Here is a 25754-nt window from a genome sequence, read left to right as displayed (position 1 = left end):
CCAAGAAATGTCATTTTATAATTAAGCAAGATACCATTATCTACACAATAAACAGGCTGTTGCTGCATTTCACTGGAGCACCTGTTTCCAGGATACAGGTCTCCCAAAAACTGAACAGGGACCTTTGCTTGTCCTTCGGGTGCCCAGTACACACGCAGCCGGGCAGCCCGGCACGCAGGTGCCGCGGGCTTTCCTTCATTTCATTGCTTTTCAAAACGTAAGTGTCAAGATTAAGTGTCATCCTATACAGAAAAAATGTTGTAATTTTTATTAACAATAAACAGCAGGTGCTGTTCCCAACAGAAAATCAAACATCTGTTCTATATAATAACACACTTCAGCTGGGGGATTCCCAGCCCGGCCACGTGCCCAGCTGGCAGCACCAGCCCTGAGCCCCACGGCCCTGAGCCCCACAGCCCTGAGCCCCACAGCCCTGAGCCCCACAGCCCTGAGCCCCACGGCCCTGAGCCCCACGGCTCGACCCTCCTGCCCGGCAGCAGCTGCCACGGCTCTGCGGCGCCATGGGGAAACCAGCTCCTGGTGCAGCCTGTGCCACCAGCAGAGCCACACAGACCCGTGTGTGACCCACAGAACTGCACAGACCCATCTGTGACCCACAGAACCGCAGAGACCCGTGTGTGACCCACGGAACCGCACAGACCTGTGTGTGACCCACGGAACCGCACAGACCTGTGTGACCCACGGAACCGCACAGACCCGTGTGTGACCCACAGAACTGCACAGACCCATCTGTGACCCACGGAACCGCAGAGACCCGTGTGTGTCCCACGGAACCGCAGAGACCCGTGTGTGACCCACGGAACCGCACGGACCCGTGTGTGACCCACAGAACCGCAGAGACCCGTGTGTGACCCACGGAACCGCAGAGACCCGTGTGTGACCCACAGAACCGCACAGACTCGTGCCCCGCGGAACTGCCCAGCCCCCAGCCGCAGCTCCGTGGGGCTGCGTGACGCTGCAGGCGGAGCAGGAGCGGACAGCGGCGCCGTGTCGGCCGGCCCCGCCGGCAGAGGACACTGCTGGGCAGCGCACGGCGCTCCGGCAGCTCCGGCACTCACCGGCTCCTTCCCGTCCATGGCCTCCATCCACAGCCTGCGGTTGGCTTCCGACAGCGCCTGCAGCGTGATGGTCCCGGACCTGCGCCGGAAACGAAGAGAAAGGGTTTTTAATGAATGGCAGAGAGCGATTTCATTCGGGTTCACAGGGTTTATCTGTTTCGAGGCCATTTGAACAGGAAGCACCTCACCTTTCATTAGTTTCAATGTCAAAACAAAACCTTTTGTCTATGGAGTCTGTCTTTCTCCTTACACAGGATTTCAGGGTCAGGTCTAAGGTGCCCTAGGAGAGAAAACAAAAGCCAAGGTCAGAGGACAGAAGCCCAGGAGACCTGGGGCTCCTCAGCACCCTGTGGCACAGCACAGCACGGCGCGGCACGGCGCGGCGCGGCCCGCAGAGCACCGGCTCCCGGGTTCCCTGCCGCCCAACGGCATCGGCGCTGGGAGCACAGATGGTCCTTCCCTCCATCAACACGCAGAGATCAGAGGCTTCGTGAGCCAGGGTTCCTCTCCTCGGCTACAGAATGCTCCAGACTTCATGGCACTACCTGCGAACAAGCGCTGACTATCTCAGCAACAGAACGCGTCTGCAGAGCAGGAGCCCTGCGGGAACCACCCGCGGGAGGCAGGCGCGGGTCCTGGAGCCAGGACCACGCTTGTCTGTCATCTGACACAGCTCAGCCCCAATTTTCATTGGACTTAATCAGCACTAACAATTATCCACAGCATTCATGGTACAAAGAGCTTGACACAAAATACTTTGTAGAAAAAAGAACACTAAGGGACCAGCTCCAGAGCAGACGCGCTCTGCCGAGCGGCCGGCGCTGCGGGCTGCGCTCCGGCCCTCTGCGGTGTGTCCCCTAACGAAGGGGCATTGACTGACTGTACAGCAGAGTCGATTTGTGATGTGACCGTGAGATCTCCAGGACTTGCAGGAGCTCTGAAGAGATGCTCAGGAGACCTTAAAACCAACCAGACCCCCGGGCTGAGCTGCGAACCTGGAACACGCTCATCGCCCCGAGCGGCACTGCTGTGTCCGCCAGAGCTCCGGCAGGAGCGGAGCGAGCAGAACCGAGAGAGGGACAAGGGACCTCCTCCCAGGTTACGTCCAGCCTCCTCCCAGGTTGGGTCCAGCCTCCTCCCAGGTTACGTCCAGCCTCCTCGCAGGTTACGTCCAGCCTCCTCGCAGGTTGGATCCAGCTTCCACGCTGTGCTGACAATCTCCTGGCCGTGTTTTCAGTGTGTGCCGGTTGTTTGGGGTTTTTAAGAGCACTCTTTCAACAGTGGCATTTGAAGCTGTGTGGCAGCTGTGACTCAAACGTGCAGATTACCAGACTGCAAGAGTTTGGGAACAGCACTAATTCACATTTTTACAAGTCCCTGCCCTGTGTTAATTGCCCTCACTAGACGTGTTTACGGCAGAGATGACAACAGATCTCTCTAGTCCATGTTTCAGACATGTATTTGCCAAGGTCTCTGCCAAGGGCTTCAAAAACTATGTTCTGTGTGATTGCTGCAGCGCGCACAGGCTGCCAAGGAGCAGAGCACGAGCGCAGGGGCTGCGGAGCCCCGGGGGACGCGGCTCCGCGGCGGAGGCGGCGGGTGGACCCGCTGGCCGCACTCGCTGTGCTCCATCATCCCCCCACCCGGCCCCTCCTAGGAACGGCGGGAACTCCCAGACACAGCGCTCACTGCTGAGAACCGAGGCACTTTGTGGAAGGAGGAGCGCCCCAAATCACTGCTCTATTGCACAGTTTAGAGCTGCAGCCGCTGCCCTCTCCTCCTCTCCTAACGCCGGTAACGAGTTCTGGACACAGAAATCAAAACCACAAACCAGCGACTGAGCAAACACGCAAAGGCAGAGAATCCTGCTTTTGGAAGCGCTCAGCTGGCAACTCAAGCAATTCTAGTACTTGGAATCACGGCCAGAGGCTCATGTGCAAACCAGGCTGCAGGGTCACTGCCCGTTTGTGTGGATAATGCAAAAATCAGCTTGTCTAGAGAGGCAGAAATTTCACACTGGGCCAAACTCGCAAGTCACCACTGCTCGAATGACACTCGTGTCACACGAACCCGCGTCTCTGCTGCCAGCACAGCCCTCTGCTCGCGAGGGGACCCCAGCACAGCCCTGCTTGGGGACCCCAGCACAGCCCTGCTTGGGGACCCCAGCACAGCCCTGTTTGGGGACCCCAGTGCAGCCCTGTTTGGGGACCCCAGCGCAGCCCTGCTTGGGGACCCCAGCACAGCCCTGCTTGGGGACCCCAGCACAGCCCTCTGCTCGTGAGGGGACCCCAGACGATGGCTCCTGCCAGCGGGGCCGTGGCGTTTGTACGTCTGCCTGCTTATGGCAAGAGATGACACGGGGGGACGGGGTGAGACCCGCTGGTTGGGCCGGTGTCTGCGGACATCCCTCCAAGAAACAAACTCACTTGTTTAGCTCCAGGCTTCTGGTCCATGGGCGTCATCCGTAAGGTCTTCGCCTCTTTTTCGTACTGGCAGTAGTATTTCACCCAGGAGATGCCCAGCGCCCCTGCACAGACACAAGGAGCTGGAGTCATAGACAGCACAGCCCCACAGCTCCAGGGACCGACACCGTGGGGACACCCCCTCACCAGGGACACCCCCCTCACCAGGGACACCCCCCTCACCAGGGACACCCCCCTCACCAGCATCTCCAACCACAAGAGCCAGGAGGAGAGGAAGGGGGAGGAAGGGGAGAGGAAGGGGGAGGAAGAGGAGAGGGTGAGGAGCCGCCTCCATCGCACTCCGAAACGCCGCTGGTGAAAGGGCGTTTGTGGGACCCTGGTCCCCAGCCAGGCCGGTTTGGCCAAGCCCAGCCCAGACCGATGCTGGCAGGATCCTACGTGGCCTGAATGTTTGTTTCACACAGACACCACTATTTTCTCCTGCCAATGAAAACTTGGCAGTAAAGACAACAGCATCTTTAAACCACTCTGAAGTTCCTATTTATACCACACTAGATTTATTGTCACTTTTCTTTGTTGTCTTACCTGAACCCCTTTATATTAAATACTTCAGATGACATTTTTTCTGTATTTTTTTTAAGTTGCAGTGCCTGGAGGAACAACTCTCTTCATACTCCATTTATAGGGGAAACACAAATGGAGGCGGCAAACAGCCATTAGCACGTAGGGACATGCCACATTTGCTTGTGCCTAAAATTCCTGTCCATGTGTTTTCTTTCAAAAGCAGGGTAAACATACATACAAATATATGTATAAATATATTTGCAGATATAATCCATAAATGGAGCGCTCGCAGAGCAGGCTGTGTGCAGACCCCGAGGCCACAGCGCTGCACACAGGTCTGTCCCGAGTGCTGGTGGCTGCACGGCTGTGTGAAGCTACGACGAGCGTTTGTAAGGGACTGGACCTGTGTGATCTGACCCGCACCGGATCACAGGCAGGCTGGCTCCCGGCAGCGCGGCTCCGCCGCTGGGTAACGCTCGGCCGCGCTCACGACACGCGCAGCGCCGGCAGGACACCGGCTCCCATCGACACGGCCAGCGCGCGACCTGCCCGCGCTCCGGCCTCGCCAGCGCTGCGGCAGAGCCATCCGTCTCAGCTAATTGGAGCGCAGGGCAATTAGCTCCTCGCTTACACGGCTCGTGTAGCCCGGGGCAGGCTGGGCGCCACCGCCGAGCAGGCTGGCAGCTCGGGGATCCCGGCGCACAGCCGGGGCGCCGCCGCCGAGCAGGCTGGCAGCTCGGGGATCCCGGCGCACAGCCGGGGCGACGCCGCCGAGCAGGCTGGCAGCTCGGGGATCCCGGCGCACAGCCGGGGCGACGCCGCGGCTCCCGGCACAGCCGGCTCGCACCTCCCCTCCCGCCTGCAGGGGCATGCAAAAGCCGTTACATTTCTCCTGGGTGTACAGATAGCCCTCGATGGTCGGCTGCCCGGGGAGCTTGCAGGTCAGGGGGGCTTCCTTCATCCTCTTCTTCAGGTCTTCCAGCTCCTCCCGTGTGCTGGAAAAATGATTCCTGGTCTGTTCAGAGACAATACAAAGAAGCACATCTGAACATGAACAAAGAGCAACCTTCAGGTTTCCCTGCTCAAAATCTATGTGCTCTGGCAGGAATTAATCAGTCCCCAATGTACAAAACGTGGAAGCCACTGCACAAATCCACATGAAAACTCCAGCTCTAAGAACACCGGGCTCTTACAGCGTGATTGAACGGACAGGGTTTAACACACCGTGCGTGGAATGGTGTTGAGGAGTCACGACTGGGAGGACACTTGTTCTTTCAGTGACAGAACCTTAGCACGTTTCAAAGCCAGGTGAGGCCGAGGGGAGCCCCTGAGCCCCTTGGCACCACTGTTCAGGTAACACGTGTATTCCACAAACACGGGCGCCGACTCCCCAACAGATCGTGCTACACCACTGGGCGTGGGGTCACTTTTCAAGAGGGTTTTATGGAACACCTCTCAGACCAATTCACAAGCCAGCAGCAAACTCAGCTTGGCACACGTTTACGGCTGTTGTCGCACGGGAATGAGGGTTGGCCACGAAAGACTGAGGATAAAAGAAAGAGGACAGAGGTATTTCCCCAGGAGTGCACTCAGCCAGCGAGGGGCTTACCGAGGCACCTCGTAATCTGATACCGCTAACATCAAGACTGGAAGCCTTTTTAGAAGATGTGTACAATGTCGATCTCATGAAATTGGAAGAAATTCTGAGGCTTGTTTATGCACAAGGTTAAACGGTATAATTGCAGTAGCCCCCCTTCCGGACAGAGAAAAGCGTGATAACAGCACCTGCTGCAGGCTGTCTGGTGCAGGAAAGGAGAAAACATGTGAACTGAGAGGGAAATAACTTCATCTGCACCTCCCACAAGGCAAACACGGACAGCCAGCTTTGCAGGGAAAAGCCTTGCCACCAGAGGCCTTTAAACACAGAGGAGAATAGACGTCACATGCAAAGAATACTTCAGCTGGGCAGGAACTCACGTTCTGCAGGCTGAGCTGGAGCTGCTGTTTGTACGGGAGGAAATCCTGCGTGAGCTCCACCGTCAGGTTGTTGTACGTAAAGAGGCTGTGGAGAAAAGCCAGCACCTGCGAAGGAGAGAAAGGACACAGATCAAACTTCTGTATTTCTGCTCAGGAGAGACAGACAGGACACAGAGTTTCAGAATTTACATATACAAATATAATGGTTTTCCTTACAATTTCAGAGTGATGCAAGTTTTAGTGCGACTTATCCACCATAGAGTCCCTAAGGCCCCAGTCCACCACCCACACGCTCGTCTTAATAACACACACCCGGAACGAAAGACCTGCAGGGAGAACCACGCAGCCCCGCAGGCTGCTGTCCCGAGTCCCGCCGGCCCCACGCGCGGCACGGCCGCGGGAGGACAGAGCCCGGGACAGGGGCCTCGGGCGCCGGCTCGTCCCGCGCACCGCGGGCAGCCGGGCGGAGCAGGGGACGGCGCTGTCCACGGCAGCTCACGCTCACCCACACAAGGTGTGGAGATAACGCATAACCCAGCGTGCAGCCTGCTCCTCAGGACAGACCCACGGACACGAGGAACGGGGCTGTGGCCTCACCGGGTGCTCCAGCAAACCCCGGTGAGGCTGTTCAGCCGCAGTGACCCGCGTGTGCAAGGGCAGCTCCTGCTCCACCGCAACATTCCCCGGGACCACATCGGCCTGGTAGCTCATCCCTTGTGTCTGTCAGCCAGCCAGCACATCTGAGCATCAACCAGCAACTGCAGGGAAAGGGGCTCCTACCGGCTCCACAATGCTGAACTTCTTGCTTTCCTGCACTTCCTGGATCTGGTACACGTACTCGAGCGAGGACTCAAAGAAGTTGTGTCTCTCTTTGTCAACCTGAAGGTCAGCCTGGAAAAGGAGGGAGAGGTGAAAAAAGAAAATACATCCCATCTAGCTTGACAACTTTTGAGTAGCGTATGTCTGTCAGCCCACAAGCAGCTCTGTCCCTGCTGAAGAAAAGCCTGCCCAAGGTGTCCAGCCCAGGATTTGAACGCTTTGAAGGAGAAGTCTGGAGCACTGGCCGTTCTTCTCTCTCTCCTGGCTCCCTTCGGAACCTCGCTCCCCTCCGCAAGCACAAGGCTCTCCCGAAGCACACCTGTAATTTCAGCACAAGCTCCTTCTCCACCGCAGCTGGCGAGGACAAGGCCATGGCCGCGGCCACGCTCCTCCCGGCCGGCTCTGCCGCGACCCACGGCAGCAGTGCCGGCGCCGCAGGCGGCACCGTGCGGCACGCCGCCTCACCACGGCCTACACAAAGTGCGCCTTGCAAGGACGCTTGTAGGTTATCTGACAACTGGTCTGGCAGATCTGGTTTGATGCAGCTGCTCCGATGTGGCTGGAGCGGCTGGTGCCTCCCGCTCTGCCTGTTGTGTGCGGCGGCAGCGCCGAGGCGCAGCCCCCCGCGCACCGGCACCCGCAGCGGGCTGCCAAAAACAACCCAAACCAGCTGCTTTTCAGCCAGATCAGCTCCCCGGGCCAGTTCACAGGCTGCCAGGAGAACTGGTCACTACCCTGCACTGTCAGAACAAGTGATGACAATGCTTAAAGCCACTACTGCCATTCCACACACGGAGAACTGTCACCTCAGCCTCCCTGGTCTCCTCCACGCGAACAGGCTTTGGGTAGATTTACTTGTTTATCTGTTTCAACTGGTTACTGGAAGGGATGGTTTTTCAGCCCCTTTTTACGATCTAGAGCAGCTGGCGACGCTGTTCAGGACCCGATGGGAGAAAACTCCATACGCACCTCCTGTAACTGCGATTCCTTCTTTTTGGAAGATAAATGCAAATGGCGATCCAGCATAGAATAAAACTTCTCACCATCCTTCTCAAACTTCTTCTTCCTTTCCTGTAGATGCAAGAGTTGAAGCAGAACCAGTTATTGGTGTTTTCCAGACACAATCACGCAACACCACCCAGACCTTTTGTGTAATTCAGTATTCTTATGGCAAGTTTCTGGTGGGCCCAACCAGAACAGCCACCTGCTCCGATTCACAGCTCGTTGGATTGAGTTACACCTCGACACCGAGCTCTGGCAGAATGAGAGCAAGCAGGAGCAAGTTAAAAACAAGCCAGTGTCCAGAATGAGAGCAAAAAGAGACATTTGAGAAGAGAACGCAGCGAGAAGCTGCGCTGGGGACGCGGCTGCGAGCTCCTGCCCTGCTGTGACCATGAGACCGCGGGGACTGCGGCGACCGAGACAACCACGAGCAGATGCCAGTCGACACACACTCAGATCAGATGGTAAATGAGCCATCGGTGGTCGCCGAGAGGCACTTAAATTGCTTAAATAAGGAAATTCCAGCCGGGCAGAGGCCTCATGGTCAGGTCCAAGTAGCTGAGGACTGGTGTGTACATACTACAGGGCATCTATAGGATGCCCAAATCCTCTGTCTAGCTTTTGAAGCTCAAGAAAGTGGAAAGCAGGGTTATGAAAGGCCAGCCTGCCGTGGAATTACTGGTATCTTTCAAGTTATGTCCTAAAAGCTCTGAAATGCTGTTCTCTCCCCCCCCATTCAGAAATCCACGAACAAGCAAACTCACACCAACGCCACCGCGACACAGGGCAGACGGACCCTGCCACACGGCCTGGTATCGGCGATTTTCCTCAGGAATTCAGCAGCAACCGCAAAGTTTGAAGCTGCATTTCCTAAATAAAGTATTTTCTCTTTCTTCAGGGGGTTCTCCTGCCGCGGAGTTTTGCTTCCCCGTTCCACCAGCACGGGCTGCCCGGTCTGTCCGGGATGTCCCAGTGGTGGGGCACCCAGGGGTTCCACTCCGGGACCTGGGCGGGGCACCCAGGGGTTCCACACCGGGACCTGGGCGGGGCACCCAGGGGTTCCACACCGGGACCTGGGCGGGGCACCCAGGGGTCCCCAGCCCTGCCCTGCTCAGCCCGCCACCGCTGCCCCGGTGCCTCTGCAAGGAGAAAGGTGATTTTCTGGTGGGCACGCACAGGCAGACACTTGTAGGTTTTTTACTGGAGCACATGCAGCTTGAAAACCTTTTTACCCCAGGAATTACTCGTCCAGCCCCACCGAGACCCTGCAATTACAAGAGCCCTGGAGAGCAGTCCGTGTATCTTCTGGTGTCGTCCTCTGCACTATCAGGGATATGGGAACTCTGTTAGCAAATCCACGCCTCAAAACCAGAAATCCACATGAAATCCAGAGGAGCAGAGAGTCCCCCGAGAGCGAAACCTGGTTTGAGCAGCCGCACCGCTGCGCAGCGATGCCAGCAAGGGCTGCGAAAACAACCCGCCACCCTCGTGACCAACACCCGACCAGTCCGCCCCAGCCCGGAGCAGCAAAAGAGTTTGCAAAGCAGCGACTACCACGTCTGCAGGGCCACATTGTGCCTTGGCTGTGCCACCACAGGCGTCCAAGGCAGGGAGAACCTGCTTTGGCTTCTGTGGCCAGGAGCCACCAAAGCCCCAGGCCGCAGCGCCGCGGTGACACGGCTGCACCGCGAGCTCCTGCAGGTCACCGGGACGGCCGAACCGCGACAGGCCCCCACGTCCCCGTGGTGGAAAGGCAGCTCCAAACGCAGCCAGCCTGAGCTGTCCCAGGAGGGGGCACACAGGGGGCCTCTCCGCACAGCAGGGACGGGGCCAGCCCGGATGGAGGGATCAGGAACAGGCGGGCACCAGCTGGAACGGCATTTTTGGCACTAAAGCGGGCCCGCCAATCATTTCCCACTCCGGCTATTTAACATATAACTGAAAAGCAGAGGGATGAACGACAAATCCCTCCTGATTGTCAAGTCAAAGCTTCTAACAGCTTGTTGGCTGCTGAACAGAGCAAGCCAAGACAAGAAAACAACACAGAAAAACCACCCAGGCTGAAGCACAGTCTGGAAACATGAGCACAAATTAGTTCCTCATGAATATTCAGCACAGGACAGCACCACCTTCCCACTAACACTTGCCAAGTCCAAGAAGCCACCCAACTTCCACGTATGCTCAGCAGGGAAAGCGGGACAGTGTCACCGCAGCAACGCAGCCGCGGGCAGATCCGCCCGCTGCACTTCCCACCCAGGTCCGCTGCATCTGCTGCATCTGCGCTCGCGACATGGAGAAGCGGCAACGAGCGCAGATGGGGACGTGTTCCCCACCACTCCGTGAAGGCAGCGCTGAGTGATCCAGACCCCGCACCAGCGGGGAATCGCAATCCGCCGCTGCAGAGGAGCCGGACGGCGCCGGGTCCTGCGCTGCTCCAGCGGCACGGGGGGAGGCGCGAGAGGAGAACCGCGCTCCTACGGAACAAACACCCCGTGCCTGAGTCCAACCGACGGGTGTGATGCACCACCAGTTATTAAAAACAGATAATTCCTAAAAAGTAAAATGCCGTTGGGGGCGCGTAGAAAGAGCATTTCTATAAAACCACACTCGATTTAGCCTGGTCTTTTCCCCTCATCCACTGTGTTCTCTCAAATGCTCCCTAAATCTTGCTCCCACAGAGATAAAAACAAGTAGAAGTTACTGTCCTCCCTTTTTTCTGAAATAATTATGAATGAAACATTAATAACAGAATTAACTATGTGCTTTTAGAATACACGTTACCTCCTATGTAAGAACTTCTCAAGAAAGTTTCATTCATTCAGCATCCTAGAGCGTAGTGAACATTCCTCCAGCAGCTTACAGTGAGCCCAAACAAGCCTTTCCCCTTCCATGTTATTGTTTTGCTTTGTGTTTTCATGTTTGGTTTGGGTTTTTTCTTAAGAAACAAACCCCAAACCATCTCCTTCCGAGTGGAATCAGAATGAAGCTGAGCTGACGGGACACGTCAAACCGGAGCCCCCGCCCGCTCTGCCCCCACGCGGCGCCCCCGTGCCCTCCCCGGGCTGAGGAACGCTCCAGCCCAGGGGGTCCCAGATCCGCTGCTGTTATTCTTGATGTCTCCACATAGAAACATTCACCAACAAGGCACGGGAAAAGCACCGAGCCACCGGGTCCGTGGTTAACGTGGCTGGGGGGGCTGCGGCGGGTGCGGTGACAGCGGGGCTGTCCCACACGGGAGCGCAGGCTCTGAGCGGGGACACCCCCGCACACGGGTTAATGCAGACTCAGATGTGTGAGTCAGACGGGCTGGCTGCAACCCAGCCACAGCCACCACAAAGACCCGATTCAAAGGCTCTTCCTATCTGGCTTCAGCATCTTGCAGAGAGAACAGAAAACATCTCACAGAAGGCGACTCTGCCAAAATATGGGAAGCGAAGCAGAGGGCACAAATTCTCTGTGTCATGTCTCCGGTCTGCTCCACAGCCCGGCCCCGGCTTTGTGCTCACTCTGAAACTCGCACCCGCTCAAGGCTGCAGGGTGGCACCGGAGAAACCGTCACCTCCCCGCGTGTCCCGTGGGCGTGGGCTCGCTGCGGACACGGCGGGTGCACAGCGCTCCCCCGCGCCTCCGGCGCCCAGCAGCTCCGCGGGGCCGCGGCACAGCCCTGCTCGCCCAGGAACAGCCGTGTGCCGCGGCGAAGCTGTGCCGGCGCCATGAGCCTTGCACTGCCCCTGCCGGGCGGCAGCGCCACAGCCACAGGCAGGTACGGACCCACGGGCACCGACCCACGGGCACTGACGCAGGGTACGGACCCACGGGCACTGACGCAGGGTACGGACCCACGGGCACCGACCCACGGGCACTGACGCAGGGTACGGACCCACAGGCACTGACGCAGGGTACGGACCCACGGGCACTGCCCCACAGGACCTGCGGGCACAGGGCTCTGGAGCAGAGCACACCCTGGCTGCAGACCAAGTCATCCTCACACATCTGAAGGGCCGCTCAAGAGAAAAACAGCCCGAAAGACACTCCAATACCGTCATCTTAACATTTGCAGACTGTTGCCCTCTTGACTTAAGTGCTCCATAAACAAAGAGGAAAATAAGCTTGACCCTGTCCCCACAACTCCTTCCCATGAGCATGTGCTGGCCCCGTTGCTAACGCAGACAGATAACGAAGGGGGTTCCTCTCAGTCCTCGGCCCATCCACATGCTCAGAACACACGTGCTGGCTGCAGAACCCACGGCAGAACCCGCCGGTGAGCAGCCGTGACCCCGCGCCCGGCGGGCAGAGCCGCGGCTGTGCCGCGAGGCGCCCGCGCGCAGCGAGCCGGGGACGCTGGAGCAGGGTGCTGAGCAAGGGTCGTTTCTCAAACGCTGTATTTATTAAACGTCAAAGACTCCAGATGGGCTGGGCTGCGTCCAAACCCCAAGTGCTCTCCAAAACGTCTCCATTTCTGAGCTGGTTCAGGGCCAGCCCTATTTCAAGCTGCTGCGGAGTAACGTGGAACCTGGACTTCTTGATAGCAAACAAAGGAAAAATAATCTTCTCTGCTCAACATGTGCAGGATTTGCTTTTTATAGTTTGTTTCTTTAAAAGTTTGATCCATCTGAAAGACTCATTAGCTGCTTTATTTAAATATTTCATACCAAAAGCCCTACGACTGTGATCCAGTTCGGACTGCCGGCCCCTGCTGCTCCTCCCCCCGCTCCAGCGCACGCTTATCGATGGGCAGGATCTTATTCTCAGCAGCGCTGAATTAACAAAGGGGAGAAAGGGGGAGAAGCGAGAAGTATCTCCTGATCACGGGTCGGAACGAGCGCTCCTCGCTCGGGATGGAGACAGTGCTGGAATCAGGCCAGGAGAGAACCCAGAGAATTCAGGAAAAGGTTTTGGAGCCTCTTATGATTGAAAAATCAGACTAAAAGTCACGGTGCGGGCTGCCTCGTGCCAGCAGCTCAAAGTCGGCACCAGATGGGGGAGCTTCTGAAAGCACGAAATCAAAATGTGGTACAACAACCGGCTACTTTTTTAAACAAAACAACACAAATGGATAAAAAAATTGAATTCAAGCATAGTGATAGAAAACACATCTGTCAAATTTAAACCAAGCAATCAATCAAGCCTTACCTTGGTGAATCCTATTTGCTCCTTCCGAAAGTTTTCCAAAGGTTTGATCAGCAAATCACTAGCGTTTTGTACCTGCGGTGCAAAGCAAGAGACAGTTTGATTACAGGACACAGATTCATTTTCTCCTGAACGGGGCTGAACAGGGCCAGGTGCCAAGAACTCTCAGATTTTAATGTCTCCAACTTGCACATTGATTCTCTGCGTGTAGGTGAAGTCACTTAACCCATCCGTATCCACTTTTCCCCATCCGGAATACACAGACAACTGCACTCACGGCACAGGAGGCCCTGGGACATGCTGTGACAGCTGGATGTCCCCAGGCTGCCACCAGCCCTGTGCCCCGGGACAGTCCTGTCAGTGACAGTCCCCATGGCCCAGGCTGTCCCCATGGGACACGGGAAGGTGCAGAACCCGTCCCCTGCCCGCAGAGGGGACCCGCGCAGGGGACCCGGTGGCACTGGCCCGGCCAGCAGCCTGGCACAGGCTCCCGCCGTGCGGGGCAGAGGGACGCGCAGCCAGCAGCGCAGTCCTGGCGCCGGGAGAGCTCCGCACCCAGCCCAGCCTTCGTGCTCCTCCTGGAACTCGGGTGGCCGGGGAAGCCGGGCTGGCACCGCGGCCGCAGCGGGAGCACGTGGCTCTGCGGGAGCTGTGCAACGGGACCCGCCTGCTTGCACTGGCGAAAATAACCTGAAAATACATCTCGCCTCTTCTTCGCTAATCCTGTTTCATCACAGACCGAGGCTGTTAGTGCTCAGACACACCTGGCTGTGCAGAGCAGACCTGCTGGGGCGGGCAGGGCACTGGGGCCCTGGGACAGCCTGGCACAGGGGGCTGGGACACTGGGGACAATCTCTCCCCCCAGCACCTCCCTGTGCTGCTCGGGCCCATGGCAACGGCGCCGTCACCAGACGTGGTACAATGCACAACATTGCCAGTGCTGCCAGCTGCCCTCCCACGGGAACCTTCACACCAGCGTACGCGGTGCCGTGAATTAGCATTAAACACAGCGACGAGGCTGTAATTATCAGAGCACAGTTCAGGTCATCTTACCATCATGGACCTCTCCAGCTCTACCTCCTGGAGCAGCTCTGCAAACTCCTTAAAGGACTCGGCTGTAAAGAAGAGGAGAGGCTGGTCAGCGGAGCTGGGATGCGGCACGGGGGGGGACGAGCCGCAGTACCCGCAGTACCTGCACCCCCGCATCGCCTTCCGAACGCTCGCCAAAAACTGGAGAAGAGGTGCTGCCTTTTGGCAGGAACCGAGCGAGGCAAGGCCACCGGGGTATTTATTTACACGCTGGAGGGGAGCGCCTGCTGCCGGGAGGCAGATAACACCTTGGGATGATGTTAATTAGCTTCATTAGAGCTGTACTGCAAAGCCGGTAAGGCAGGTGGCAGGGAAGCAGCAAATGAGGGGAAGGGGCAGCTGACGGCCCCAGGGAGCGCGGCGGGACGGGCTCTGCGGGCAGGACGGGGCTCCTGTCCTGCCTGGACGCTGCCGGCAGCGCCAGGACGGCCCCGGCGCCTCTGCCCGGGCTGAGAGGAGCTGGAGGCTCTTCCCAGGGCCAGGGCGAGTCTGTAAATGGAAACAGCCCAGAAGGACAAAGATGATGTTCAGCAACAAGAACAAGGTCTGCATACCTAAAGAAGAAAGGCAGCAGGTACAGAAACGGTCACCGACATTGACACCACATTAACAGCCCCGCCCTCTGCCCACCAAAGGGAATATGGGACGGCGCGGGATTTGTGGCAGGGCAGCAAACGGCCCCACCAGAGATCCCCTGCAGCACCGAAACCAGGAGACGGCCCCGCGCGGGCCCTGCGGGAGGCGTGGGGCGGGGCTGGGCAAACACCTGCCCACGCACACGGGGCTGCGCCCGGCGGTTCGCTGGGCAGCGTTCCCACGGTGCGCTCAGCACCCTCCCCCGCTCGGCGCAGTGCTGGGACGGTCCCACAGCGCTGGCCACCCTCACGCTGCCGGCCGTAACCCCAGGGCGGCCCTGCAACACCTGCACGGCTCCGCACGGCTCTGCGCGGCACCGCAGCGCGGCCGGGCCGTGTAAGGACTGCCTGGGAGGACGCACAGCACCGCGGAGCGCCGGGCCGTGTAGGGACTGCCTGGGAAGGACGCACAGCACCGCGGAGCGCCGGGCCGTGTAGGGACTGCCTGGGAGGACACACAGCACCGCGGAGCGCCGGGCCGCTGGCACAGCCCGAGCCGAGCGGCGCGCCGGCTCAGCACACCCGGCTTGGCGGAACAGACCGGGGCACAGCGAGGCACACACAGCAACAGCTCGGCCCACGGATCGGATGCTCTGCCTGCAAACCGAGGGCCCTGTGCCCTCACCCACAGGCGGCGCCTCGGCAGAAACGCCCGTCCTGCTGCTCAACGGCAGCCGAACGCGGCTGCAGCGCCAGCACGGGCTGCCGGGCACAGCCTTCACTCTGCGGTTGCTGAGACAGACACAAACGGGAGAAACCACAGCCTCGTGACACGGCCCCTCCGCTGGCAGCATCAAAACACAACCGTCCTGATGAGTCAGGAGCTTCTGAGCTCTTCCCCAGCAAGGGCCGGGGAGCCGGCACCCGCAACGGCCTCGTGGTTCCTCACGCCGAGCCGCGGGGCTGACACACCGACGGTCACCGCGCTTACTCAGGACACTGTAAACCTGACGTGTGCACAGACACCGCAGCCTGAGCCAAGAAAGGAACTGTCGCAAGGAGAAAAACCCCAGGCCTGAACTTACGAGGAAAATGTCAATGCCCAATATTTTCACCAGATTTCTTTCCCCTTGCTCTGCAGGAAGGCTCCAGGCACACGCTTCCCAGCTGCAGCCACAGAGCAAACTCCACCTTTGCCCTCGCACCACGAACACGGGGCTCAGCCTGCACCACGCTGCCCAGCAGCCGCGTGGGGAGCACCGGGCAGACCCGCATTGCTGGCCTGGGGACGCTTCTGAACCTGGCAGGGCAGAGCAGGGAGGCTGCCTGCACCCCTGCCTGCACCCCTGCCTGCACCCATCTGCACCCCCGCCTGCACCCCCGCCTGCAGCCCCGCCTGCATCCCCTGCCTGCACCCATCTGCACCCCTGCCTGCACCCATCTGCACCCCTGCCTGCACCCCTGCTCTGGGAACTGCCCGGGCGCGGCTCTCTGGCTGCTGCCCGGAGCCAGGAACATCAGCTGCTTCAAAGCAGAGGAGCTGCGGTTCCTGTGCCTGGGAGGGAGGAACAGCCGCCGGACCGTATCGCTGCGTTCCCCTGGGAAGGAGCTGCTGGTGGGGGTGACAGTCGGAGGGACCGCAGCAGTGTGACTGATGACACCTCCAGGGAAAGGTGCTGCTCACGACCGACAACATGAACCCAGCGTCTGCGTCCTGACTCAGCCCTGCAGCGCCCACAGCCCTCACCTGGCCTGGGGGTGTCAGCTCTCTGCCCACGCAGAAAGAAAGAAGTGTGCCATTAGTTCTGTTTCCAGATCAAACACGGCCCCTGAAGTACAACAAGAAGTGCCTGTGGATGTTTTGCTTCGTTCCCATATCCTGCACATCGAATGAGCTCCCACGCAGATCTCTGGCATCCTTGGGGAGACGCCAACACCCTGCCGTGGGGTGGGGAGCCGGGAGCCCGGCAGAGCGGCTGGGGGGGAACACAGCACAGGCTGGAAACCGGGGACCGCTCCTCCAAACAGCAAAACAGACATTCCCCGACAAAAACAGAAGTAGGGAAGCACACTCATTTCACCACGGAGTGTTCCACATTTGCTGTGATCTCTGTGCTCCTCCACCCATGATCCCACATTCGGCCTCGGCCATTTCCAGCAGTTCTGTGCACAGCCCCACGGCAGCTGCCCCTGCCCACAGGCTGCGCTCCCACCCGGGACACGGGGGCTTTGTCCCCCCAGCCGAGCAGGGACTCTCCTCTCCTTGAGCGGCTCTTTGCTTCGGATCCCTCTGCTCCCAGGAGGAGCATTTGTAAGGCAACGGTTTCCCCTCCCTTATTCAGATGTGTTTGGCAATTCAGCACCTCTACTGTTACATTTGGAGGGTGACTCATTTCCAGCGGGTTTCACCTAGAGACTTTCCATAAAGGAAATCGGATTTTGAATGGCAAGTTGCAATCTGTTTCAAATTGCTTTAAATAAAACAACCCCAAGAACAGGCTTCACTTCCTTCCCCTTTCGGCCACGGCGAGAGACCTGACATCAGCAATATCAGCCTTGCCGCTGCTCTCCAACAGCAGCCTCACAAACACCTTCCTTTTTGTTCTTATTTTCGGGTGTCTGGCGCCCGGAGCAGCCCGGGTGACGCGCTGTGCCCCGCCACGGGCACCCCAGGGTGCTGTCCCACGCCAGGGTCACAGCGGGGCTGGGGGATGCTGTCAGGATGGCTTATCCCACAGCAGACGTAGGGAGCAGTATGATGCTGGTGCCACAGGTTCCCAGGTACAGACTGGCCGTTATTTTCCACACGACACACGCAGCGATTCCCTTTTCCCAGCAGTTTGCAGCCTGGTCCCTTTTCCAGGGCAGTGCTGGTGTTGCGGGTGTTTCCAGCAGAGCGAAGGCAGCTCGGGAGCAGCGCCCGCCCGGCGGGGGACGGGGCTGTCCCGGTGCACCGCGCCCCCGGTGCAGCCGCGGCGCGGGGCCGGCGGGGCAGCCCGAGCGCAGCACGGAGCGGGGCTGGGGCTGCGGCAAACTCCCACCCATTGTCCGCTGAACTGGGAACATGAAACTCTACCCGTGCAAGTTCAGCTTGGGAAAATACACGAGGGAATCACTTCTTTTTTTCCACTGCAAGTAACACGATGCGTGTGCTGTGCAGTGACCGGCATGGGATGCTGTGGGAAAGCCGTCAGCGCAGGCACATTCCTAGAGAAGGAGAGGCCTTCTCATTATTGAGTTTGCATCAAAAACTTACCAATATTAATCTCATCATCCGTTAGCGTGTCACCAATAAAGTCGAACTGAAAGGACTGCAAAGTCTGGGAGAACTTCTGTACTGCCGAGGAGTAACCTGGAAGAGGACAGAGCAACAAGGCTGTGTATTTCTGCAACTGGTATACAGAAGGAGCAACTCTTAGAAATTTAGCCTGAATGGAACAAAACTATAGGGAGGTGGTTATAAAACCCCACAGGCATCATGAATTCCAGCACTTCAGCAAACATCGCAGTGTTAATGACCACTAAAGGCTACAAAGAGCACTTGTTTTTGTTTTTCTTTCTCGGTGTTGTTGAAAACGCTTCTACAATAGTGACGGGTGCACCGAAGCGCACAAGCAGCCCCTCGATAGCCCGTGTGCTGCGCACGGGGAGGGACCGCGACACGCTGGTCCCGCGGGAACACGCGGCCCCGCGGCAGCAGCACAGGCCATCGGCCGCATCTCTGCACTCGTTACACACTCCTACCGAGGGCCGGTCTGCCGCCAACAGAAACACCCAGGAGACAGACAGAAGGACGCTGAACCTGCGGATGGGACGTGGACAGTAAAACAAAAGCAAAGGAACACTTTTAGACTTTGATTTACGTTGCTGTTTTCCCTCGTTTCAGAGCCCGGCCCAGGCTGGGCTCCTGGGGGCAGCGGAGCCAGCACCTCTGCAATTCGGGAGGCTGCAGCGTGGGAGCTGTGACGGCACCGGCAGGGCAACCGGCTCCCAGCCCCCTTTGCCAAAGCGCGCCGGAGCGCGGGGCACAGCCACGCCGGGCACGGCCGGGCTTTGCCATTTGTCTGTGCAAGTTAAAAAGCAGACGTGCACGATCGCTTTTGCCATCAGTTGTTAAATCTGGAGGGAAACATCAGCCAAAAGCGAGGGGTGAATGAGTGAGGAATTGCGTCTACACGGCACGGGCTACCCCTGCATTTCTAACCTGACAAAAACGGTGATCTGGGTGTATTTTTGTTCTTGTCCATTGCAGACCCAGTAACAAAGGAACTATCACCAGGGCAGCAAACACGGGTTTTCTGAGACACTGCTACAAAGGGGAGAGAAAAATTGGACAACGCTGAACTGAATGCTGGGAAAGAAACGCAGTGTTGGTGCGGGATGCCGGCGGGTCCCCAGCCGCTCCGCTCCCCGTCCCCAGGCAGGGGCGCCCCGACCCGGGGCACACGGGGACAGCCAGGTCCCCGCTCTCCCCTCAAAAGCCTCGTTGAGCAGTTTCCTCCGAGGGGTCAAACCTTTGCTCCTGAATGGGCAGATTCAGGCCTGAATGTCGCTTTTTAAGCACAGCTGCCGGGGGGCTGAGAGCGCGTAAATGGGGAACTCCGGCACAGAACGGTGCCATTGATTTGGTGGAAAACCTCAGCAAATAATTCACTCTCAGTCCCCGCAGCCTTCGCTCCAGGCTGGGGCCGCAGGCTCACCCAGCTGGCGCTCAGGGAATCTTTGTTTGTCCCCGCAAACCCTCCTCGCCCCCGCTGGGCGCTGCTGACAGCCCCTCCCGGCCCCTCCTCGCTCCCTGGCCATGGCTATTAGCGGGTGAACCCCCATCACCCCATTTAAATGCCCTCCGACCCAGCGCTGGCTCCAGAGCAGCCCCTCCAAAAGCCAGCGGTACCCACGACAGCTCCAGCACCCCCCGGCCGGCACGGCGCTGGATCCACCACGGCTCCTCCCGCCCCGCGGGGCGTCTGTCCCTCTGCCCGGTGTCCGTCAGACCGCGCTGGCGGTGCCGGCAGGACGGGGGTTGCAGGCGCCGCGTTTCCACCGCGGTGTCAGCGCGTTGTTCAGCCCGGCGTCGGAGACGCGGCCCTGGCCAGCTGTGCGCCTCTGCTTTATAGACACAGGAGCAGAGAAGGGTTTGAAAAAGCCAAACACAATATATTTTAAACAGAAAAAAATCAACCGTATAGCTGATTTAAGTTACATTTTCATTTCAAAAGGTTGTCTGGCCTGAAAGTTTATTTGCCAGTTGTCTAGCTGAAGGAAATCCAAGTGGACGTGCTATAAACCACATCTCACATTAGCTTAATAGTGGAAAAAAGAATGAGCGCCCCTTAATTAGTTCAGTGCTGTTTGCTTTTGCCTGGGATTAATAATGTTTTTCATTTTGGGGAGACATCCTCATCCTCGTGTTCAGCAAAGCTGGTGCAGGAAGCCCGTCCGGCAGCAGTGGCCCTGGGTGCTCGCCCCGCCGTGCCACCGCGCTGCCGGGGCTGCCAGATCCTCCTGCACCACGCCAAGGTGACAACCACCAAGGACATCCCTGGGGAGCCGCCTGGTGCTGAGCACCGACCCCAGCACAGCAAAACAACCGTGGAGGATGCAGGGTTAGGGGAGGAGAGGCCGGTGCGGAGGGGGAGCCAGCGCCTGGCCCAGCTCCCGGGCCGGTAATGGAAAGCAGACTGTACGGACCAGCGCGCCTGGTCCCGCACACGTACGGAGCCCTGGCTGAACGCCGGCTGCTCGCAGAGCTACAGACGCGCAGGACGGACAGCATCGGGCGCTGCGCCGGCGTTCACCATGGGCTGTTCATGGGGGAATCAACACGGGGTGACTCGCAGCTGCCTCACTGCAGCAGAGCCCGACGGCGCCGCCACCGACGGAACGGAGGATGCTCACACCGGGGACTGTCCCCCTCCCTGCGGGTCCTGTGTCCCCAGGGTCCCGCAGCCGGGACAGCACCGGGGCCTGATGTGGAGCACAGAGCATCCCCACGGGCTGCTCAGAGACACCCGGCGAGGAGTCACCCCTTCCCTCGGTGGCACCCGAACAGTTGCATGGTGACACCAGGGGACAGGGATGGGGGGACTGGGGAGAACGGGCTGAGCTCCCACAGCATGAGCACTGCAAACCAAGGAGGGACACCCCGCAAACTGAGCGGTGACACCCCGCAAACCGAGCGGGGACACCCCGCAAACCGAGCGGGGACACCCTGCAAACCGAGTGGTGACACCCTGCAAACCGAGCGGGGACACCCTGCAAACCAAGCGGGGACACCCTGCAAACCGAGTGGTGACACCCTGCAAACCAAGCGGGGACACCCTGCAAACCGAGCGGGGACACCCTGCAAACCGAGGAGGGACACCCTGCAAACCGAGCAGGAACACCCTGCAAACCGAGCGGGGACACCCTGTAAACCAAGCAGGAACATCCTGCAAACCGAGCGGGGACACCCTGCAAACCAAGCGGGGACACCCTGCAAACCGAGCGGGGACACCCTGCAAACCGAGGAGGGACACCCCTGCAAACCGAGTGGTGACACCCCGCAAACCGAGCAGGGACACCCCGCAAACCGAGTGGTGACACCCCGCAAACCGAGGGGGGATGCCCCACAAACACAGGCAAATCCCCCGCTGCCCCAGCCTGCTCTCCGTGCAGCTCGGCCTGTTTCCATGGAAACGCACCACACGGAATTCGATCAGGGATCCTCTAGGACTGTTCGTCCTCGCAGCACCCAGTAAGCGATGCAACGCCTGCAATCTGCAGTCACGACAACCCGCTCCTCCAGGAAAACCGACCCCTCTGCACAGAGCCCACCGAGCGGTGCCCGCAGGACGGAGCAGCAGCTCCGCCGCACCAGGCTCGGAGGCACACAAAGAACTTTCCGGTTGTGTTTCTGTACGTACAAACACACCTCCAGAGGCTGCAGCATGGAAGGACGTGCCCCACAGCCCAAAGACCTGGCTGAGACCCCCCCTGCAGCCTTTCGCAGCAGCCGTAGTAACCAAAGACTACGAACAAAAACTGTTGCTATCTTTGCAAAACCCGTGGGCTTCTGAGAAAGCACAGATTGCGACCGGGAGGCGGCTGTGCTTCTGCTTTTTCTCCCCAGTGCTTAGAACTTAAAACAGAAGGAAACCACTGCGGCAGGACAGAGCCGCGGGGACACAACCCAGGGACCACCGCACGCTGCCACCGGGACAAGAGGGTGCGCCCAGAGAACGGGGCACGGAGACGCTGCTTGAGACAGCGCAGATGTGCATCTTGAGTTGGCTCTGCACTCCTCAGAGGAGGGCCACACTTATTCAGGATCCTATCTGTACAACTGCAATGGTTCCCTGTTGCTGAGAGGAGAAAACACGTCCCTGGCAATGGAAGTGGCAGTGACAACCCGCTGGTGACAGCGACGGGGGCCACCGGGAGCAGTGTGCCCAGGAGGGCTGCGCGCGGAGCGCCTCGGGGCACGGGGACGTGGCTGGAACAGAGATGCAGAGGGAAAGCAGCATGAGTTTTAGAAATGAACCATTTTAGAACGTTGAAAACAACAAAACCCTCCCGAGCTGCTGGTTCCGCAGCACAGGACAGAGGTCCCTGCCCCAGCGACGGCTCCACCGTCCGCAGGGAACACCGCGGACGGTTCCGAGCTCCGGCAACGCAAGCAAACAGATCCAATGTACGGAGGACACTCATTTTTGGATTTCGCTTTTTTCTTCTCTAGCCTGAGAACAGAAATATCAAAACCAGCCACACGCTCTTTTTTTCTTTCAATTAAACAAACAAAAGACAATAAAAGTTCGTTCTGTACTTCAATACGAGCATTTTAAGCCAAGAGCAAGTTTTAGGGTTAGGAACTGAACTCTGAAATGCAGTTTTTCAGGGGAATGTTGCCAGACCCTGGTACATGGCAGCTGCGGACGCAGCTCCATTTCTTTCTTCCCGGCGCTTGGTGACTATGGAACATGTTCTGTGTCCTCGCGGGGTGAGGGACACCCAGCCCACGAGAGGCAGCGCTTCTCCTGCAGCGCGCGGGGACGGCTGCGACCCGGGGGACCCGAACAGCCCACCGAGCCCACACGCGCCACAGGAGCCTGCTGCGGCCAACACAGAGCGCGCACCAGCGTCCACACTGCCAAACACCAGCGCTCCGCACCGCCAAACACCAGCGCTCCGCACCGCCAAACACCAGCGCTCCGCACCGCCAAACGCCAACGCTCCGCACCGCCAAACAAACACCAACGCTCCGCACCGCCAAACACCAGCGCTCCGCACCGCCAAACGCCAACGCTCCGCACCGCCAAACACCAGCGCTCCGCACCGCCAAACAAACACCAACGCTCCGCGCCGCCAAACAAACACCAACGCTCCGCACCGCCAAACAAACACCAACGCTCCGCGCCGCCAAACAAACACCAGCGCTCCGCGCCGCCAAACACCAGCGCTCCGCACCGCCAAACAAACACCAACGCTCCGCACCGCCAAACAAACACCAACGCTCCGCACCGCCAAACAAACACCAATGCTCTGCACCGCCAAACAAACACCAACGCTCCGCACCGCCAAACAAACACCAGCGCTCCGCACCGCCAAACAAACACCAACGCCCCGCACCGCCAAACACCAGCGCTCCGCACCGCCAAACAAACACCAACGCTCCGCACCGCCAAACACCAACGCTCCGCACCACCAAACAAACACCAACGCTCCGCACCGCCAAATACAAACCTTGGGTGCCTTTTACAGAGGGGGGAAAATAACCTTCCTGACAGCCTCCAGATGGTTCCAAATCCACACAAGCACCTTGCGAGGCAAACAGCACTTGTGGTACTCCATACAAGAGAGATGTTACCGCCAGGTAATTAAACAACAACCAGCACCGCACAGACAGCACCCTGTGCTAACCCACGGCAAGGGGCTGCAGGACCCGAAGGCTCTCGGGATGCTGCGGGGGTTCAGAAGCACCGACACATCCCACAGAGGCCATCTGCACCCCCTGACACGGGTTTGTCTCACAGAGGCCATTTGCACCCCCTGACACGGGTTTGTCTCACAGGGGCCATTTGCACCCCCTGACACGGGTTTGTCTCACATCTGCACCCCCTGACACGGGTTTGTCTCACAGAGGCCATTTGCACCCCCTGACACGGGTTTGTCTCACAGAGGCCATTTGCACACCCTGACATGGGTTTGTCTCACATCTGCACACCCTGATATGGGTTTTCCACTTGCCAGCATGAACTTCTAAAAATAACTGGCTATATTTAGCTGTACTTTACAAATCTCTTGCAAAGGAATTTGCTGAATGTCTAATACCTCTGTTACACACTTATCGCTTCTAATCAGCCCTTTGTTGACTGAGCCTTCCACAAGCTGCGATTTCACCATTGGTCAATGCAGCCCGGGCTCCATGGAGAAGAGCGCGGCGGTGGTTCAAGTACAAACACATTTTTCGGGAACCTTCTCTACCGAGGGACCTTTTGCTTGGCAGGCTGGTTATTGACTGCTGTGCCACCACCTAAACTTACAGCGCACCCTGTCACCCCCAGCCGCTCCCTGCTTCCTGTCCTAAGCCTCATCTTTCATCCTCATAAACTCTCCTCCTTGATAAGTCCACAAACTTGTCTGACAAGCATACTTTATTTATTTAGTAATTAAAAAAAAAGACCAACACAGCAATTCTTCCAATTTATCGTATATTTTTCATGCTTGTTTTATCTCCCTTAGCGACCAAAGGGAAACTGCCGTGGCAAAGCTGTCCCACCGCAGCAGAGCCGGCAAGCCCGGCCACGCCGGCCCGCAGCTCAGGGAGCTCAATGCACCGCGCGGCTTCCCCGGCCGCCCCGGGCAGGAGCCTCGGGCTGCGCTCCCACCGCTCACAAAGGCACCAAAGCAAACCCAAGCAAGGCTGGAAGGACAACGACACTTTGGGGTGTATTGGTCTGTTTTGGAGAAATCTGGATGCAGGTGACGTGGGTTACAGTTTTGGGGGAGAATGATACGCTCTTCCCCCACCTCTGATTAAGTGAACACTAATTATCCAGCACCACTTTCCTCCCCTAGACCTTCCCAGTGATCGATGCGGTTGATCAGGAAGACGAGCAGGCAGCAAAGCCACCGTTCTCCCAGTGACTGGTTTGTACTGGTCTCCTGGAGAGCGGCACTTGAGCCCACATTTGTAATGTTTTTATAAACATTTTATATGGATTCGTTTCTTATGCTGTTTGCCCCAGGCAGCGCGGGGCCCCCGGCGCAGCCGGTGCCGCAGAACCCCCGCTGGCACCTTCCCGCTCCCCATGACAAGAGGTAAAACCACCCTTGGAACACCTGAACTCCTCAAAAGGTCATTTTCACCTCTGGTATTTTCTGGCCTTTCAAACCGAGCTCGCGGCCCCGCAACCTGGAGGGCTCCTCCGGCGAAACTGGAAAAAGAGACGAGGCAGAGCGCCCAGAACGCGCGGGTAGCTGACATGGAAGCCCACAAAGATTAGCAGCCTTGGAAATCGGCAAAAGCGCTGTAACGCGTGTTAAGAAATAATGCAACTATAATTTGTCCCAATTGTGTATGTCACGACATCCATCCGGTATGCCAGAGGGGAAACGATCCGGTTTTACCCCCCGGTCACAGACCAGGTGCAGCAGGAAAAGCTCCGCGGCCCCGGCAGAGCGAAGGGGCCGGAACGGCGCGGCTGCCGCCAGCCCCATCCGACGGGATTTCACCCCAAACTCGCACACCAGCAATTCCTCCCGGGGCAATCCAGCTCCAGGAAAGCCTGACCATTTAGGAAATTATCACCTTCTGTATTTCGGTTAAGGTGATGCAGAGGAAAACACATTTCACAAGGACCACCCAACTGCAGCACCCAAGGGTGCCGGGAGGTGACACCGCGAGCACGGGGCTGGCACAGCCGGGACAGGGTGCCGCAGCCCAGCTCGGCACCACCGCGCACACCGCCAGGGCCAGACTCGGCATAACCGCTCACGTGAGTTCTCACAGCAATAACCAATTTTTAGCAAATGCTCAAAGGGCCACAGACACAAAGATTCACCGAGGAGAAAACGCTGGCGCAGCCGCCTGGTCCCCCACGGACCAAAACCCGAGC

The 25754-nt window shown here is 58.4% G+C and overlaps 1 protein-coding gene across 2 annotated transcripts in view; it reads right to left on the bottom strand.

Annotated features, from left to right (window-relative positions):
* Positions 1-25754, bottom strand: part of OPHN1 (oligophrenin 1) — a 52984-nt gene that overhangs the window by 19608 nt on the left and 7622 nt on the right. Inside the window, exons 2-11 of one of the 2 annotated variants that reach the window (XM_082062077.1) lie at positions 17915-18010; positions 14048-14109; positions 12998-13069; positions 7832-7933; positions 6824-6934; positions 6044-6148; positions 4952-5081; positions 3506-3606; positions 1268-1359; positions 1080-1158 (exon numbers count right to left, since the gene is read on the bottom strand). In XM_082062077.1, coding sequence (XP_081918203.1) covers positions 1080-1158; positions 1268-1359; positions 3506-3606; positions 4952-5081; positions 6044-6148; positions 6824-6934; positions 7832-7933; positions 12998-13069; positions 14048-14109; positions 17915-18010 — 950 coding nt within the window. The remainder of the gene's footprint in view (positions 1-1079; positions 1159-1267; positions 1360-3505; positions 3607-4951; positions 5082-6043; positions 6149-6823; positions 6935-7831; positions 7934-12997; positions 13070-14047; positions 14110-17914; positions 18011-25754) is intronic. The other variant, XM_082062078.1, reaches the window with a different exon arrangement.

This window comes from Streptopelia decaocto (genome assembly GCF_964273445.1).
Source record: "Streptopelia decaocto genome assembly, chromosome: 10".
Lineage (NCBI taxonomy): Eukaryota > Metazoa > Chordata > Aves > Columbiformes > Columbidae > Streptopelia > Streptopelia decaocto.
This window is presented reverse-complemented; position numbering and strand designations above follow the sequence as displayed.